The sequence below is a fragment of the Procambarus clarkii genome, chromosome 82 (genome assembly GCF_040958095.1).
Source record: "Procambarus clarkii isolate CNS0578487 chromosome 82, FALCON_Pclarkii_2.0, whole genome shotgun sequence".
In the NCBI taxonomy this organism is placed as follows: Eukaryota; Metazoa; Arthropoda; class Malacostraca; order Decapoda; family Cambaridae; genus Procambarus; species Procambarus clarkii.
This window is the reverse complement of record NC_091231.1, coordinates 3,444,677-3,463,166: the sequence shown is the minus strand read 5'-3', so window position 1 is coordinate 3,463,166 and position 18,490 is coordinate 3,444,677. Positions and strand designations below refer to the sequence as shown.

Genomic DNA, 18,490 nt, shown 5'->3' with positions numbered 1-18,490 from the left:
CACACCCTGGCAAGCAGTGCCACACCCTGGTAAGCAGTGCCACACCCTGGCAAGCAGTGCCACACCCTGGCAAGCAGTGCCACACCCGCTGTAAATGTGGTTGTCGTGACGACAAGGAGAGAGGCGGGGGGGGGGGGGTCATCCTGCACATTACCAAATTACAGTATCTCTAGGCTTGCCGCTCCCCCCCCCCCCCCCCGCCCATTTATCCCCCATAACCACACCCCATCCCCCCATAACCCCTCAGCCCACCCCCACCCCCAGAATACACCCATCATTCCCCCATCATCACGCTCATGGGGAAAAACATTTGCAAATTTTCGTCAATATTTTCCATTGCTCAACTTTTCAATTTTTTATTATTACTTTGATAATATCTGCAAGGTCAACCTGCAGGGTAAATATATATTCATGAAAAGCTTGAGCCAAATTTGAGCCAGAACTAACTTAGAAATATTGTCTAATCTGACTGATTATTTTTTGAATACTGCCTAACATAGGTAAGACTAGGCCTAACTAAATTAGAAAGGCTTTTTGTTAATATTATGTATTGATATTGTTAATGGGTGCACTAACTCCGAAAATTATTCTTGAAAATATAGAAAATCGCATTTGCCGCTACGCATAAGGGGCCGTAATAGGCTACTGGTACCATAATATATATATATATATATATATATATATATATATATATATATATATATATATATATATATATATATATATATATATATATATATATGGCGCAGCCCTCAATATCGTGTGTAGCGACAATTTACTTTGATTTGAGAGAATTGATCTCGGACCTGTAAATTTACGTGTCGTCCACTCATCCAACCAGGCCATAAAAACTATTCATATCCTGCTATATACTCTACCTGATTTATACCAATATTTACTTGAAAGTGTATTTCACACACACCAGCCTTAAAAATAATAAAAACACTACTGTTAAAATTCCTATTGAAGAACTTAAAAGTGCGCAGTAATATTTTTTTGTGTAATATGTCTCGTGCTAGAGAGAGAAAGATTTGAGTGTGATGGGATTGTGGCCATTGTTTTGTTTACTTGAGCGGCCTTCTGTGAGGCCAGGCGTTCGAGGGCCCCGCCTCTCTGAGATTAATGCTCACCGGTGTACGAAAATAGTATAGCTCTACCTGGGCGTGGTGACGCGAGTGTAACGTTCAGTGAAATATGGAGAGTGGCTCTCTCTGAAAACAATCCCAGAGGGGAATTTTTGAGTGTGTAAATAAGCAATTTAGTGGAGGTTGTCAGGAGGCTAGAGCATGGGGGGGGGGGGGGGGCAGTGCTGATGGTACTCCTGGCTGGCGTATTGGGCGAAGTGTGGTTATAGTTGCGATTTGATTAGGCTGCATTAGATTACGTTAGTGCAGATAGGTTAGATTATATTAAACTAGGTTAGATTTGAACAGGTTACGATAAGATTTGGATACGCTAGGTTACACTAGACTAGGTTAGGATTACGATAGGTCTTGTCAAAAATTGGGATTGACCTATTTTCCATCGATTGACTAACGAAAAGAAGAAGCTTTGTCCAAGTAGAAAGCTTAAACAATAAATAGTTTTTGTTTAAGATTATATCCACTGAAAAATCGTCTAAAGTGAAACAAACCATTGTGATATATATCAGAGCCCTGCCAGTGGGAAGGGAGAGTTGTCAGTCCTTCTCTCCTGAGAGGTGGACAGTCCCCTAAGCCATAAACACTTTCCCATGTAAAAAATCCCGAGTGACGGCTTTGCATAAATGCATAAAATGTATAAATATTTGACATTGCGAGCAGTAAAAGCTAAATATTTGGTCTATCAAATCAAGTGAAAGCTTGAAGAAGGGGTCAAGCATAATTCATTTCGATTTTAAATGCCTTTAAAAAATATAAATTTTTCGATTTTGTATACACACACACACACACACACACACACACACACACACACACACACACACACACACACACACACACACACACACACACACACACACACACACACACACACATATATATATATATATATAGGCCGGTCACTTGGGGCAAGCCTCACCCAAATTTGAAGGGGGAAGGTTCTGGGGTACGGTACGGACGTAGGCTGATCGGGGTAGGCCCAAGTTAAAGGCTTTAAGAAATATCAGCAATTATAAAGACCCCCAAGCCATTTTCTAGGCATCAAGTGTGGAATATGGGAGGTGATTTCCTTGGAGTTACTTCTTAAACAGAAAATAATGCAAAAGGTAGAATAGAAGAGAAAGCAAATCAAAGTATCTGAGACCCATATAATTTGTCAGTGTTTCTAGAGGGAGGAGATAGAGATAGCAAGATCGAAATATATCCAGATAGCGATTTAACTAGATAGGAAGAGCCAGACAGATACAGATAGGTAGATATAGATATAGAGAGGGGCATACTGTCTGTCTCCCGGGTCTGACAGGTCCGGGCAATGGTATACAGATATTTATAAATGAATATTACATGCCAATTAAATAAAATATTACTCAGTTCACTCTACAAAAAATATATCACTATAAATAGAAACATATATAATAATAATAATAAACACCAATAATAAAATAGCAAACTAATGTATAAATGACATTTACAAAATAAATGGATTTTTTCTTTAAAAGGTCAATTATATTTCAATCCGTGCGCGGCCTGGAGCGGTCAAGGACCGTTGTTGACCGTTGCTCTCAGGTGATGGTGGTGCCTCGCTCCCTCTCTCCCTCACTCTCTCCCTCTCACTCTCCCTCACTCTCCCTCTCACTCTCCCTCACTCTCCCTCTCACTCTCCCTCACTCTCCCTCTCACTCTCCCTCACTCTCACTCTCACTCTCCCTCTCACTCTCCCTCTCACTCTCCCTCTAGGACGCTGTTAATGGGCATTAAGAATCTTCTCCTTAGTGTTTACATCATCTTTATTAGCTCGATAATAAGTATTTATTTTTAATATGGCAGAGGATTTTTTTTTGAGGTTAGTGAAGATGAGGAAGGCACAAATTCAATTTTTTTCTTCCCCTCATCATCACTTATAACAGGTACTCATCCCCTCACTCTCTCCGCTTCCCGTGACCCCTCACCATCACCACGAGGTAGGCAACCTTCCCTCACCATCCCCTCGAGTGGGAGCTGAGACCCTCACGATCTCTCTTCTCTTACTAAGCTTCGGACGCTGTGAGGGGATTTTTGACGGGTGCCGTAATGCTGCTGTTGTGATGTTGCTGTTGCTGCTGCTGTTGCTGCTGTGATGTTTCTGTCTTGTTACTGCTATTGCTGCTGCCACTGTTGCTGCTCCTGTTGCTGTGCTGCTGCTGTGATATATTTCATACATCTAGACATAAACAATGGGTGATACATTTAGAGAGAGAGGGCGACACAGAGAGAGACACATATAGACACAGGGAGACACAATATATATCCCTCTGTGAGCCAGCTGCGGCTCGCAGGCGGGTGTTCTGGAGACTGTAATGCTCTGGTGACTGACCAGAGTCCCACCACAGGGTACAGAGCTATTTGGTGCTGTGGTACAGTGATATTTGGTGCTGTGGTACAGTGCTGCTTGGTGGGGGTGGTACAGTGGAGTGGTACAACGGTACAGTAGTACATCACTCGTGTACACACGTACCTACCTACAAGTGAAAGTGTACTCACACAACCAGGCTGTAGTGGATATGTGGGCCTGCGAGCCGCTCCACGCAACAACAGCCTGTTGGACCAAACTCTCACAATTCGAGCTTGGCCCAGGACCGGGGGCCCAGGCTCGGAACTCTCGAACCCCTCTCCAGGTAAACTCCAGGCGAGTACAAGCGATACTTTCGCACAACACCAAAAGTGTTATTATAAAAACCATTATTATAAAGCACTAAAAGTAAACAAAAGCAAAAGATCAAAATAAAATAGAAATATAATATGACAAAGAGGAGCTTGGGCGAGGCTTGGGCAGTGTTGCCAATTTTCGGGAAATGAGGGAGGTAAACAATGCAACAGCGCATGGTTCGTTGGTGTGAGCCCTGCCTCATGATGGGGTGTGAGGGGGGGTGTGATGGGTGTGAGGGGGGGGTGAGGGGGGAGGGCAGATGAGGAGCAGGAGCAGGAGAGGTAAAGAGGAAGGGAGAAAGGTCACGCAACGGTTCATATGAAGGAAATATGTGTGCTTACCTATTAGTGACTACGAGGGAGGGAGTTCTAGCTCTCTATGCCGCGTCTACCAGCCTTGTTGTACCTGTTCCATTACCATTTAACTACTTTGACCTTCAAATTCTTTGTCAACATCGGCCATAAAGTTGTGGATGGAGGTGGCTTCCACAACTTCTTCTTTCAGAGCATTCCATCAGTTGATTGACAGTTGAGAGGCGGGACCAAAGAGCCAGAGCTCAACCCCCGTAAACACAACTAGGTGAGTACTTGTTGACCTCCAGTACAGGGCGCGAGTATATCCTTACATTTCTTCGGTTAATTTGTGTTTACAGTTCACACGTGATGGCGGCTAGTTTATTGTGCACCCCATATTCATCCTGTGAGCGGTAGCGCAAAAAAGGATTATAGACGGCACAAAAGATCTTTATCAGACCTCAGAGGAGATTATTACATAAACAATTTCATGTACCCTTCACACCTTACAATTATAATGTCAGCTAGTTACAGAGAATGTTCTATTTCAAGAGTTATATATTTACAGTTAATCATTATACAGTAATGGTTGGTCTTATCGCTAATACATAATTGTTTGCGTAATGGAGATATTACAGTCATAGCTGCTGTTTGTTATTATTAGTCTTTGTATCCACCCCGGTCGGCCGAGCGGACAGCACGCTGGACTTGTGATCCTGTGGTCCTGGGTTCGATCCCAGGCGCCGGCGAGAAACAATGGGCAGAGTTTCTTTCACCCTATGCCCCTGTTACCTAGCAGTAAAATAGGTACCTGGGTGTTAGTCAGCTGTCACGGGCTGCTTCCTGGGGGTTTAGGCCTGGTCGAGGACCGGGCCGCGGGGACACTAAAGCCCCGAAATCATCTCAAGATAACCTCAAGATAACCTATCCTACTTTCTCTCAACATAAATATGGAAATATAAAAAGAGACAGGGATATACACAGATAGACAGGGAGATACACCCACAGAGACACAGAGAGCCAGAGAAGGAATGTGTTGACATACACTGAGGTGCCACATCTGTTCTCATTTATTATCGATATATCTCATCCTTTAACTTGGATTTATTTTTGAGTCAAATGATGCCTGGTCGGCCTGGTCGAAGTACCCAGGCTCACAGAATCTACCAGGAGACAGCCGAGTATCCTCCCCCCCCCCCTCCAGAATAGAGGGAGGGGAAATTTCAGGAGAAAGCGCTAAGCCATTACGACTATATAGCACTGGAAAGGGGTCAGGATAAGGATTTGAGATGGGACGGGGGGGGAAGGAATGGTGCCCAACCACTTGGATGGTCGGGGATTGAACTCCGACCTGCATGAAACGGGACCGTCGCTCTACCGTCCAGCCCAAGTGGTTGGGCCCTCCAGAATAGAGGTTACCATCCTACCAGACAAGTGGATCGTTAGAGTTCTGTGTTAGTCGGCCAAATTACTCCGCCTACCCTTAATTTGTCTTACTCTCCTTGTCCATGACATTGAGTTAACACGTATGGATAGTCCCTTAGCTCTTGGAGCTGCCGTGGTGACAACTCATGCAGATAATGGGCTTTGTTGTAACACTCCACTATTGAACCCATTTTTACAGATTTATTATGCATTAATCTTTTGAATTTGACTCGCAAATCTATCGATGTTCACTCATGAATTTACCAAAGTTGACTCACGAATCCATTGAAATAAACTCACTAATTGATGGAAAAAAATGCTCCCCCGCAGATTGGCTAATCTCGCTATCCTCCCTATACAGAGTGCTTAATCTCGCATTATTATTCTTCCCCTGAGAATGGCTAATCTGGCTCACCTTCCCACAGGTGGTGAGTCTGGTGCAGACGCTCATCTTCTCGTGGGTGCTGCTGGAGACCTACCTCTCATACCACTCGGCCATCAGTTCCTCCGTCACCGACAACACCACCTCCGAGTCGTCCTCAGAGTCCTACTACTTCACCTCGGCCACCTGTCCAATTGGCTTCCTCCCGGTCACCATGAAGACCATTCCGGGCAACGACTCCACCGACGACGACGACTTCGATAGCGACGCTGACGAAGAGGAGGCGGCGGCGGCGTCGACGGTGCTGACCGTCATGGATAACGTAAGTCTGTCGTCAACGTCGCTTCTCACATTCGAGGACGATATGATCGTTCTGGCGTCGCCGATGTCGTCTCTGTCGCCATCTTCCGAGGCCTCCCCAGTCCTTGGAAACGAGGAAGGGATCGTGGTGCTAGAGGCTTCCTCGTCTTCAGCGGCGCCGGCAGGAGTGGAGAACGCCACTTCGCTACTGTCTTCTCCGTCTAGGGCGTCGACCTACTCTATGCCCTCGGCGGTACCGAACACCTTCAAAAGGGCGCCACGAATCACCTGCGCTGCTCCAGGTTTGACAGGTTCTGCTTTAATCATGACATATATACAAATTAAATAAAGCCTAATGAATTTAAATATACTCCATAAAAATACGACTCTATACAGCAGTATTAATTAAATTCATAACAAAATACAAATTTTGTATGTCCTGATAACTTATAATTTTTTTTTAAGAATACAGGTGATGAAATTATGGATTAAGTCATTTTCGTTATGTTCCTAATTTCTTATCCCAGTTTACAGGCTTGATGATTATTTTATTTTTACAAATTTAACTGCTGTATCGATGTTTTCCGTAGCGAAACTTTATTGTACAGTTATTATTTTAATTTTATTTAATTATTTGAGAAACATTACTGATTTAAGTACATTACTGATTTACCTGTGTAAACAGTGCAACCATTAATATCTTTCTCTTCATGTTACTTCTGCTACTGGTATACCACTGCTGTCACCACTAGTATCCCATCACTGTGGTACTGTACCACTAGTATCCCATCACTGTGGTACTGTACCACTAGTATCCCATCACTGTGGTACTGTACCACTAGTATCCCATCACTGTGGTACTGTACCACTAGTATCCCATCACTGTGGTACTGTACCACTAGTATCGCATCACTGTGGTACTGTACCACTAGTATCCCATCACTGTGGTACTGTACCACTAGTATCCCATCACTGTGGTACTGTACCACTAGTATCGCATCACTGTGGTACTGTACCACTAGTATCCCATCACTGTGGTACTGTACCACTAGCATCCCATCACTGTGGTACTGTACCACTAGCATCCCATCACTGTGGTACTGTACCACTAGTATCCCATCACTGTGGTACTGTACCACTAGTATCCCATCACTGTGGTACTGTACCACTAGCATCCCATCACTGTGGTACTGTACCACTAGCATCCCATCACTGTGGTACTGCCACCACTAGCATCCCATCACTGTGGTACTGCCACCACTAGCATCCCATCACTGTGGTACTGCCACCACTAGCATCCCATCACTGTGGTACTGCCACCACTAGCATCCCACTACTGACTTGTACTAGTGCCCCCACTGTCACCTCTGCTGCACCACCCCGTCACAGTTTCTACCACAAATACCCCGCCATCATCCCCACCACCACCACCACCACCACCACCACCACCACCTAACCAGTTCATTCCTACAACTACCACTAACACCTTTCTAACCAGTCCCTCTCACCACCACACTATCCATCTCCCCCCACGCCATCCTCATCAACTTCACGCCATTCTCAACAAACTTACAACATTCATCTTAACATATAACTTGTGTTAAGTACTTATAGGTTGCCATTTGAGTTCCTGAAACAATTTATGTTGCTGGTTACTTTTCGTTACTTTCCGTGGCCTCCTTGGTTACCCCTCTGCGTTACCTGTGGCTTGTGTTACAGTGGAGCTTGTGGTCGACAGGTCAGGGCGTGCTGTGGGCGTTGGTGGTGGTGTCGGCGCTGTATTCTGTGGTGGGCGGCCTGTTGATAGTGGCCGTCCTGTGGGTGAGTATACCTCTAGGCTGTCTCTGTGGAGCTGTGGGAGGCTGTCTTGTGGTGTGGGGAGAGAGAGAGAGAGAGAGAGAGAGAGAGAGGGAGAGAGAGAGAGAGAGAGAGAGAGAGAGAGAGAGAGAGAGAGAGAGAGAGAGAGAGAGAGAGGAAGAAGAGGACGAGGGGACAGGAAGCGAGACAGAAGCATCATTACTAACTCTCACAACTAACCTAAAACAATTACCAGACTCAGTAAACTCATAAGTTAAATTGGTCTCAGGCTCCCAGACACACTTGTTCCACAGTAGACCCTCCAGGTGTGTCCAGCACCTGTTGGCCCACCTCCAGGCAACATTTAAATATACATTGTGATTGGACTTGTGATCCTCTGGTCCTGGGTTCGATCCCGGGCGCCGGTGAGAAACAATGGGCAGAGTTTCTTTCACCCTGATGCCCCTGTTACCGTGCAGTAAATAGGTACCTGGGAGTTAGTCAGCTGTCACGGGCTGCTTCCTGGGGGTGGAGGCCTGGTCGAGGACCGGCCGCGGGGACACTAAGCCCCGAAATCATCTCAAGATAGATGGATTTTTATACAGTACATTTGGTTCTATTTTAAGAAACAGTTAAGTTAGCTGATGATAATTCCCACTGTGGGGCTCGAGAAAGGCCTGTTCTTTCGCGTGTTAGTGGTGAACAGATGAATCAGGTGAAGATAGGCGTACCTAGCCGTTTCCTCCCCGAGCAGGGATTGAATCCGGGTGTGTGTGAATAGAATAGAATAGAACTATCAAGAGAAAGCACCAAGCCATTACGACTATGTAGCACTGGGAAGGGGTCAGGATAAGGATTTGGGAATAGGACGGGAGGAAGGAATGGTGCCCAACCACTTGGACGGTCGGGGGATTGAACGCCGACCTGCATGAAGTGAGGCCATCGCTCTACCGTCCAGCCCAAGTGGTTGGACTCGTGTGTGTATGACCCCCAGGACGTGGACCACTGTGCTACATTGCTCTTAGTTACTATGTGGCTTATTGCACCGCTTGATTGATCTCGCAACACGCAAATCTATTTTGGTATAAAATCCATATTATAGAGACAAACATTCTTGTGAAAATTTGCGCGGTAAAACACCTCCAGCGGAGAGCTGTAATCAATGTACTGAGGAGGGGGGGGGGGGGGTAAGGAGTCAATGGGGCAGGAGGAGGAGGGGGGGGGGGGAAGGGAGACATTACCTCATAACACCGGGTCGATGAGGTAGGTGACCTACCTTCCTTATGGGGCTGTAAGAGTGAGTCCCCGGTGACCAGGTGTGGTAATCCACCTTCCTCATGGGGCTGTAAGAGTGAGTCCCCGGTGACCAGGTGTGGTAATCCACCTTCCTCATGGGGCTGTTTGAGTGAGTCCCAGGTGACCAGGTGTGGTAATCCACCTTCCTTATGGGGCTGTTTGAGTGAGTCCCCGGTGACCAGGTGTGGTAATCCACCTTCCTTATGGGGCTGTTTGAGTGAGTCCCCGGTGACCAGGTGTGGTAATCCACCTTCCTCATGGGGCTGTTTGAGTGAGTCCCCGGTGACCAGGTGTGGTAATCCACCTTCCTTATGGGGCTGTTTGAGTGAGTCCCCGGTGACCAGGTGTGGTAATCCACCTTCCTTATGGGGCTGTTTGAGTGAGTCCCCGGTGACCAGGTGTGGTAATCCACCTTCCTCATGGAGGTGTGTGAGTCCCCGGTGACCAATTCAACTTGTTTCTGTTGATGGAGACGCGTCGTAACAATGGTGTAGAGGGAGGAAGCTGCAACAATGCCCTGTTACGGTTGTAACAAGTGTCTGAAACAGTGACAACAATGCCCTGTTACGGTTGTAACAAGTGTCTGAAACAGTGACAACAATGCCCTGTTACGGTTGTAACAAGTGTCTGAAACAGTGACAACAATGCCCTGTTACGGTTGTAACAAGTGTCTGAAACAGTGACAACAATGGTTATAAACTTTCCGACGTTTTTTCAAATCAATGTTTCCCCATATATCACCATACAGCAAATTTTCCCCACAAGGAGTATGATACATGTATATTTCCTGTCCAATTAGGAAGGGTTTTGTAAATAGCGAAGAGAAAGACAAACTTGTGGTAAAAGAGTCATATGTAGAGTCGCGTGTTTTACCGGAGCCGAAGAATAATTGAAGCGCCTCCTCCCGGCCCCTCGTGATCACACACGAGGGACTCCAGGTGTGTGTAATGACCCTTAGAGTAGTCACCAACACCGTCTTAAGACACAAGAACGACCGAGTCTTGAACTATTTTGATTTAAATCTCCTGCAATACTTTCCAATTACAAATTTGGTCCACCTTTCTGCACTCTACTTCTTCGTGGTCTTCTTTATACCACTTCTGATCTTTCTTTGAATTTTTCTTTCGCCCCCTTTCCTTCCCATCTTCATTCTCAACCTTATCATTTTCACTACCTGCCTATTTTACTGTGGTTATAATTTCTGGTATTATCCCAGATTAGGATAACCCTCCCACCCCACCTTCCTTGCTTCTGTAATCTCTTCCCAAACAATCCCCCATGTTATCTCCCATGCTAGTGTGGTCTCCCCCTTTCCCCCCCCCCATCGTCAACACAAACGATTGCCTGACCGTTTCCTAATGCAAACGAACAAGTATTTATTTGTTTGTTTGTGTGTGTGTACTTTTGTGTGTATGTGTTTGTGTGTGCTAACCTAATTATGATTGCGGGGGTTAAGCTTCGGCTCTTTGGTCATGAATCTCAATTGTCAATCAATCTGTTGTACAGATTCCTGAGACTATTGGGCTCTATCATATCTATATTTGAAACTGTGTGTGTGTGTACTCACCTAATTGTGCTTACGGGGGTTGAGCTTTGACTCAACCATTTGTGTGTGTGTGTGTGTGTGTGTGTGTGTGTGTGTGTGTGTGTGTGTGTGTGAGTGTGAGTGTGTGTGTGTGTGTGTGTGTGTGTGTGTGTGTGTGTGTGTGTGTGTGTGTGTGTGTGTGTGTGAGTGTGAGTGTGTGTGTGTGTGTGTGTGTGTGTGTGTGTGTGTGTGTGTGTGTGTGTGTGTCTGTGTGTGTGCAGAAGTTATAAAGTTGAGTTCGCGTGTACCGGCAAGCTATTTCAAATATTTTGTACACACGCAAGCACATACATATAAACACAAACACACTGCATTTAACCCATCAACGAATAATAATGAAAAACTATCAACTACCTACCCATCAAATAAACAAACATCACCACTCATTAACAATCAACTAACCAACCAGCAACAAAAATCACCAACTAGTATTATCAACCATACATCAATCACCACTATCAAACCGCCAGGTTAATCCAACAACCACACACTAACACCCCAACCAAACGTCAAGTTCACCAACCACCACTAACCACCAACTAACCACCACCACCACCACCAACTAACCCCGTCTCATCTTCCCTTCTCCTCCACAGTGTGTTTCGTGGCAGCTCTCCATATGGTTCTTCTACACGGTGTTCTACGACCTCTTCATGTTAATCGTAGCCATGACTGACGGCGTCTACACCAGCTTCTCTGACATCTCCAGCTACGTCGTGTGTCTCGTTACTACCTACTGCGTTATTGTCGTCGACTCCTACTACGAGAAGGTGGGGGAGGGGCAGGGTAGAGGGAAAACACCGACCTTACCTAACCTTGTTAGTATCTTAAGATAAACATCTTATAGCTTCGTAATTACAATTATTACTTAACCTATTATAGGTATAGGTTAAGTAATAATTGTAATTACGAAGCAATAAGATGCTTATCTTAACATACTAACAAGGTTAGGTAAGGTCGGTGTTTTCTATGAAGCTTTTTAAGGGTATCTATTATGTTTAGTATATCACCTATGCACGTAGTTAATAAGTCAATATTGACTATACGAATTTGCGAGAACGGGTTGCAGAAGCAGGGTAGTTGGGGGTGAAGAGAGGGAGGTGGGGGTGAGAGGGGGAGGTGGAATGTGGTGTATGTATGCAATGTGTGTGTGGTGTATGTTTATCGAGCTGTGTATGGACACTAAAGGTCAAGCACATCCAGCCAGAATACACCAGATCTCCTTAACTCAGTGGCTCTCAACTCTTCTGTAAATTGTTATCATACCGGTTTGTAATAATGTCAACAGAGCCAGATATCAACTGCCTTCTAATTCACATCATTCATTTAAATGCTCCTGGTTCATCAATATCTCTCTTTTCCTCTCAATATCCAATATTTGTTTGTTCTGAACTTTTCTAAAAATCAAATCTTAAATGTCGTGATCATGTCCCGCTCTATCTCTTCAATAGTTTTGAGAAATCAAATACTTTTTCAATAAATGTTCCTTTCCGTTCTTCAATGAGCCCCTCTCATCATCCATTCTTTGTTTACCCTGAATTTTAAATTAAATTAACAAAAAATCTGTCTTTCTCTTTTTTTTTTTTTAGAAGTTGGAAGTTGCCTTCCCATCATTCTATACTGTATTTGAGGTCATCTTGCTCCAACTCCTATTCTCATAACATTGCATTTTCTCAGGGTTAAAGTCTAGTTGCCAGTTCTCAGACCATCCTCTGTTAGATTGTTTGCATATATTAGTAATAGGATGGGTCCCAGTACCGACCCTTGAGGCACTCCACTCGTTACTTCTCTCTTTCTGATAACTTTCCCTTATTGTCCCTCTTTTTCTTCCTTCACCCACTTCTCGATACACCAGCCTGTTTTTCGAGTATGCATAGGTGTGTGTGTGTGTGTGTGTGTGTGTGTGTGTGTGTGTGTGTGTGTGTGTGTGTGTGTGTGTGTGTGTGTGTGTGTGTGTCTGGCTGTGTCTTTCTGTATGTCTGTATGCGTGTGTGTTTGTATTTTAAATTGCCTGACAGCGAGTTTTGTAATGAGTGATATTATATCAATATGTTTTTCGTGTCATTGTGTTTAGGTCCCTATGTTAGATTTTGTCTGTGGTGACTCCCCAGCACCCGTGACTGAGCAGGTCTCCTACCTTACAGGTGCTGCAGGACGAGCGGCTAGACAAGTCTGGACAAGCCCGTCGGAGGTCGAGCCTTGTGATCGTGCGTTCCTCACCGGACTCCCCTACGCGTCAACAAGAATACATACCCCCAACCACCTACACACTCCCCACCAACCACAACAGCCTTGCGCCCCCGCCCGTCACCCTGGGTCCTCCTCCACTGACGCGGCAGATCTCCTTCCAGCTACCCGCCTCCCCGAGCAGAGAGGCGCCTCCGATCCACCTCAAGCACGCCTACCACAACAATGTTTAGATAGGCTCGTAGAGGCTCCGGGTAATAGCAGCCGAACTTCGTGTGTCGCTGAAAAGTAAAAAGACTCGTTAAATATCGTAAAGTGCTTCTCTATAAGACTAGAAGATACCCGATATCGGACCTGTTTGCAGGAATGCGTGGCCTGTGGTGGCCTGAAAGTGCTTATATTTAGTCTATGCGCGAAGTTCCGTCGATATCAAAGAGGCGGGACCGAGGCGCCCAGCTCAAGTAAAACTCGTCTTATGCAAAGTGAACTTTCAACCTTTTTTTTGTGTGTAGTGAGAGTAATCAGCCGGAGTCTCCTCTTTCTCTTCGCCAGCAGCGCCGTTCACGCCATCTTACGAAAGCTAAATCCTCCACGGGTGCTAGGCTTCCTGAGTTGCAAGTGCTACGTCGTCGTCGTCGTCGTCTAACAAAGTGTCAGGCTGTACCAGGGCGGAGACAAAGTCGTCCAGGGCAGCATGAAATCTCTCAGGCTAAGCACGACACAGTGTTGACGTTTTAAATAAAATAAAACAATTAAACAATATGATACGGAGTGGCCAATGACTCGTAACAAATAGAAATATCAATATCATCCATGTGGATGAGTGGACAGTAATGTTAGAACTGGAATTATAAGGAGGGGACGACAATGATGTTAGAACTGGATTAATGAGGGGATAGTGATGTCAGAACTGGATTTTGTCAGCCCTGGATGAATGAGAAGGCGGTTATGTCAGCCCTGGATGAATGAGAGGATGGTGATGTCAGCCCTGGATGAATGAGAGGATGGTGATGTCAGCCCTGGATGAATGAGAGAACGGTGATATCAGCCATAAATGAATGCATAAATGATCACGTCAGCCCTAGATGAATGCGAGAACGGTCATGTCAGCCCAGAATGAATGAGAGGACTCATGCCAGCCAGTCAGCACATGCACGAATTTATGTAAACTATTTTCTCTTATGCATGATATGCAAGAAGCTAATATATGTATTAAGAGATGACACGTTCCTTTGTATGCTCTTTGTTCTCTGCTCTGAGGCTATGGGTTCTAGCAGTTGCACCAGAGGCGGTACCCCTTGTGTGTTAATAGTTGAGTATCACTTCTGATGCAATTGTTGGGCTCCATAGCCTCGGAGAAGGGAATAAAAAGCATTCAACGAAAATCTTGTCGTTTCTCTTTGATTTCGTGAGCATTTACGTCCCATTCCGCCAATTTTTCGTAAAACGGATGATTAGTGCTTTGTAAACATCTCATGAAAGAGTGCCTTTTTTATGTGAAAAACTTCATATAGTGTTTCGAGCAATAATTAAACAACAGAAGTTTAAAAAAAATCAATCAAGCAGAACCAAATTGCTAGAAAACCAAGTTAAAAGTAATTAAAACATTACAGATTGATACCATAAAATTTTAACAAAAGAAACTGCAAATTTAAATTTACAGAAAAGACCCGATTTTAAAATAAGTCAATAGTGTTCGTGTTATTAAAGGTAAATCTAAGATATATCTAAGGATAAACGCTCTTGAAATAATTTACTAAGTTGATTTCTGGTAGAAAGACTCATGTACATATAATATGGCAATTTAATGTATCTCAGATCTTTCTATGTCGCAGAAATCTGACGGGGAGAACAGAATTGATGCTGTAAAAAAATTTAATGGAGGGTTGGTCCATAACAAAAAGAAAAAGCATTACTCTTAAAAATTCCGTTAAGACGTTAATTTCAAGATCGAAATTGTACCAAGAATAGCACAGCGCATAGGCTCTATTGACCAACGTTCATTAAATTCTTCGTAAATTTCTCTGCTACAAACGGATGACCGTTCACGCTTAACACAGCAAATCCTTTTTTTCTATAAACACGGGTATTAACACAGTTAACATTCAACAATTTAACATCAGCACAGGACAAAGAATTATTAATCTCACATTTAGCAGTACAATGTATATAAAAATATGAGCATTTATATAATCCTTATATTTAACAGTGAGACATCTCTACACAATAAAAAAGTGGTATCTACGTATCATTTATATTTAAAAAAGGTTTAAAATCAAAATGACAATTCTCTAGCCTACTCATCTCAAAAATACAAAAAATATTTCAGCAGGAGAGGACCAAGACCTTATCTATATCTTTATGATATATGCCATTAATAGTTCTGAAATGACAATTCTAAAAGCTATCTAAACAAAATTTTTTGACCGAAAAACAGCAAATAAGACTAACTAATTAATACAAATGTCAAAAGTTCCAACAATGGAACATTTGTAAATACTGACTATATCAAAACTAGTCATTACAGTTGGAAAATCAAATTCAAGCTCATAAATCTATTTCACAGAATCAAAGAAGTTTCTCACATTATACCCGTTCAAAGTTCAAAGTTTCAGCAAAGGTACCTAGAACTTATCAGCTATATAACTGAAAGTCCCAGTGGCTGATAAAATTGCACGAATTGGAATACCTGTTTTAATCACTTTTGCTAAACCATAAAGTATACCTGGCACTGAGCCTTGCAAACTCTTTTGTATAGTCAGTAATTGTAATGGTGGCTCTTCTAATCTTTGAATAATGAAGTCTATATATATTACAGTACTTTGGCCTTTATTGAATACAAACGCCTTGTCTGTGCAACTGTACACAGTTTAGATTTGTTTAGTTTCCCCTTCTTACATTTTTTTTTTATTATTATTGTATACGATTTATTTTGTTTGGAAGGGGGGAGGGGTTACTGTTTATGGGTTCTAGTGTACAATATTTTTTGTTTAATATTTAAACATACTTTAGTAAATGTGGTCTTTAGTCATATATAAGTCCTTTTCTGTTATTTTGTATAAATTTCCAGTATCGTTGTGATTCAAGTTGAATATTTTTAATAAGAATTTGTACTTGTTTAACCCGTCAGTAGAAATTTATTCCTTAGAAAGTGTATAGTGCATCTCGGTTTGTATATATTGTAACTTTAGTTGTGGGTTATATTTCGTGTTTGAGTATACTTGCTGGTTGGTCGGTAAGATATTGTGGTGGCCTTTATATCCTTCCAGAGGTTGATAGGCCTTAAGCCCAAGCGCTAAACAGTTAGTTCTCAAATTTCTACAATGGCTGACGACAATGTGAGTAGTTGTGTTGCTTCATTGTTTTGCAATGTCACAATATCATGGCTGAAAATATACAAATTTACGAAGTTTCCGTCCGCCATGGACCTCTATCAAGGTGTGTAAAAAAAAAATAATGGTTGTTGTTTTAGATTCAGCTACTCAAAACAAAAAGTTCCAAGTAGCACGGGCTATAGTGAGCCCGTAGTGGACTTACCTGGCACAGGAACGGTGCTGTATGTGAAAATAATGGCGGAGAAAGTCAAATATATGAGATAAGAGAGTGAGATGAAGGAAGCATCCTAAACCAGCTTCCACCACTAGAGACACTATCCTGATCCTTCCCTTCATATCTGAGCTCAAATTTGTCATTAATACCATTCGTCCTCTTGATATAAAACAATGTTTTTGACACACTAATATGTTGTAGTAATCTGGTTAACATTGCTCCTCCTCATGCTGGTGTTCATTTCCTGTTCGTCTTGTCCTCTTCAATGCTTTGGTGAAACTGGTCCCTCCCTCTGCTGAATGACGGACTAAAACAACACAAAAGAAGTGTTAGGTTTGTAGATAGAAACAATGCTCTCTTCTGTCATGTTAGAGACTCTAATTATCCTACAGATAGGTCTACTTTTAAAATAATCTTTCCTGACCTTACTCTTCACAGACGCCATCTTTTCGAATAGGCTCTCGTACGAAGCACGAGATCCTATTCGAAAAGATGAATGATGATTCATGCACGACAACATGAATCGTAGTCCTGGCTGTGATGCTGTTGACTCTTGCCTTTCTCAGTACGTATGAATGCTCTAACCTTCTTAACAAACGTAATTTGACTATCATTAGCCCTCTAGGCTCTTTGTTTTCTTTCTCTTATGTTGATGAGTGTTTCACCTCATTTTTCCATCACACGACTTAATAATGGTCCACGACGGACCGAAACGTCATAAATTCTTTTATGTTTAGATTTGTGGGATAGGTGTCTTCTTTTTTGTATATTTAGGTGTCAAATTGAAATATCTTTTAAAATGTTTATATTTTAATTACTTCTAACTTGGATTTATGTAATTTTATGTTGTTAGATTAAATTTATCTGTGACGAAGTTTTAAACTTTTGACTGAGATTGTTAGTATTATTTTGCTTATTTTTAGATGTGAAGATGAGCAGTGAGTTGTTCGAAACGTTATATGAAGTTTTTAATAAACGTACTATTTCAAGAAGAGTTTGCCACGGCACTAGTCATTCTTTATTATTTTGAAATTAAGATTCCAAGAAGGAATCTCTTGTGGATGGATATATATATATATATATATATATATATATATATATATATATATATATATATATATATATATATATATATATGTCGTACCTAGTAGCCAGAACGCACTTTTTGGACTACTATGCAAGGCCCGATTTGCCTAATAAGCCAAGTTTTCCTGAATTAATATGTTTTCTCTAATTTTTTTCTTATGAAATGATAAAGCTACCCATTTTATTATGTATGAGGGAAATTTTTTTTTATTGGAGTTAAAATTAACGTAGATATATGACCGAACCTAACCAACCCTACCTAACCTAACCTAACCTATCTTTATAGGTTAGGTTAGGTTAGGTAGCCGAAAACGTTAGGTTAGGTTAGGTTAGGTAGGTTAGGTAGTCGAAAAAACATTAATTCATGAAAACTAGGCTTATTAGGCAAATCGGGCCTTGCATAGTAAGCTGAGAAGTGCGTTCTGGCTACTAGGTACGACATATATATATATATATATATATATATATATGTCGTACCTAGTAGCCAGAACGCACTTCTCAGCTTACTATACAAGGCCCGATTTGCCTAATAAGCCAAGTTTTCATGAATTAATGTTTTTTCAACAACCTAACCTACCTAACTTAACCTAAACTAAGTTTTCCGGCTGCCTAACCTAACCTAACCTATAAATATAGGTTAGGTTAGGTTAGGTAGGGTTGGTTAGGTTCGGTCATATATCTACGTTAATTTAAACTCCAATATAAAGCAATTGACCTCATACATAATGAAATGGGTAGCTTTATCATTTCATAAGAAAAAAAATA

At 42.6% G+C, this 18,490-nt stretch overlaps 1 protein-coding gene across 1 annotated transcript; it reads left to right on the top strand.

Annotated features, from left to right (window-relative positions):
* Positions 1 to 6,213: 6,213 nt before the first annotated feature.
* On the top strand, positions 6,214 to 17,885 carry LOC123764231 (uncharacterized; the record flags this gene model as incomplete). The annotated part of the gene is given in 4 exon segments (XM_069315822.1): positions 6,214 to 6,527; positions 7,964 to 8,046; positions 11,500 to 11,673; positions 13,048 to 17,885. Coding segments are annotated over 4 exon segments (847 nt in total), but the record flags the coding sequence as incomplete, so codon positions are not given.
* Between the last annotated feature and the right edge of the window lie 605 nt (positions 17,886 to 18,490).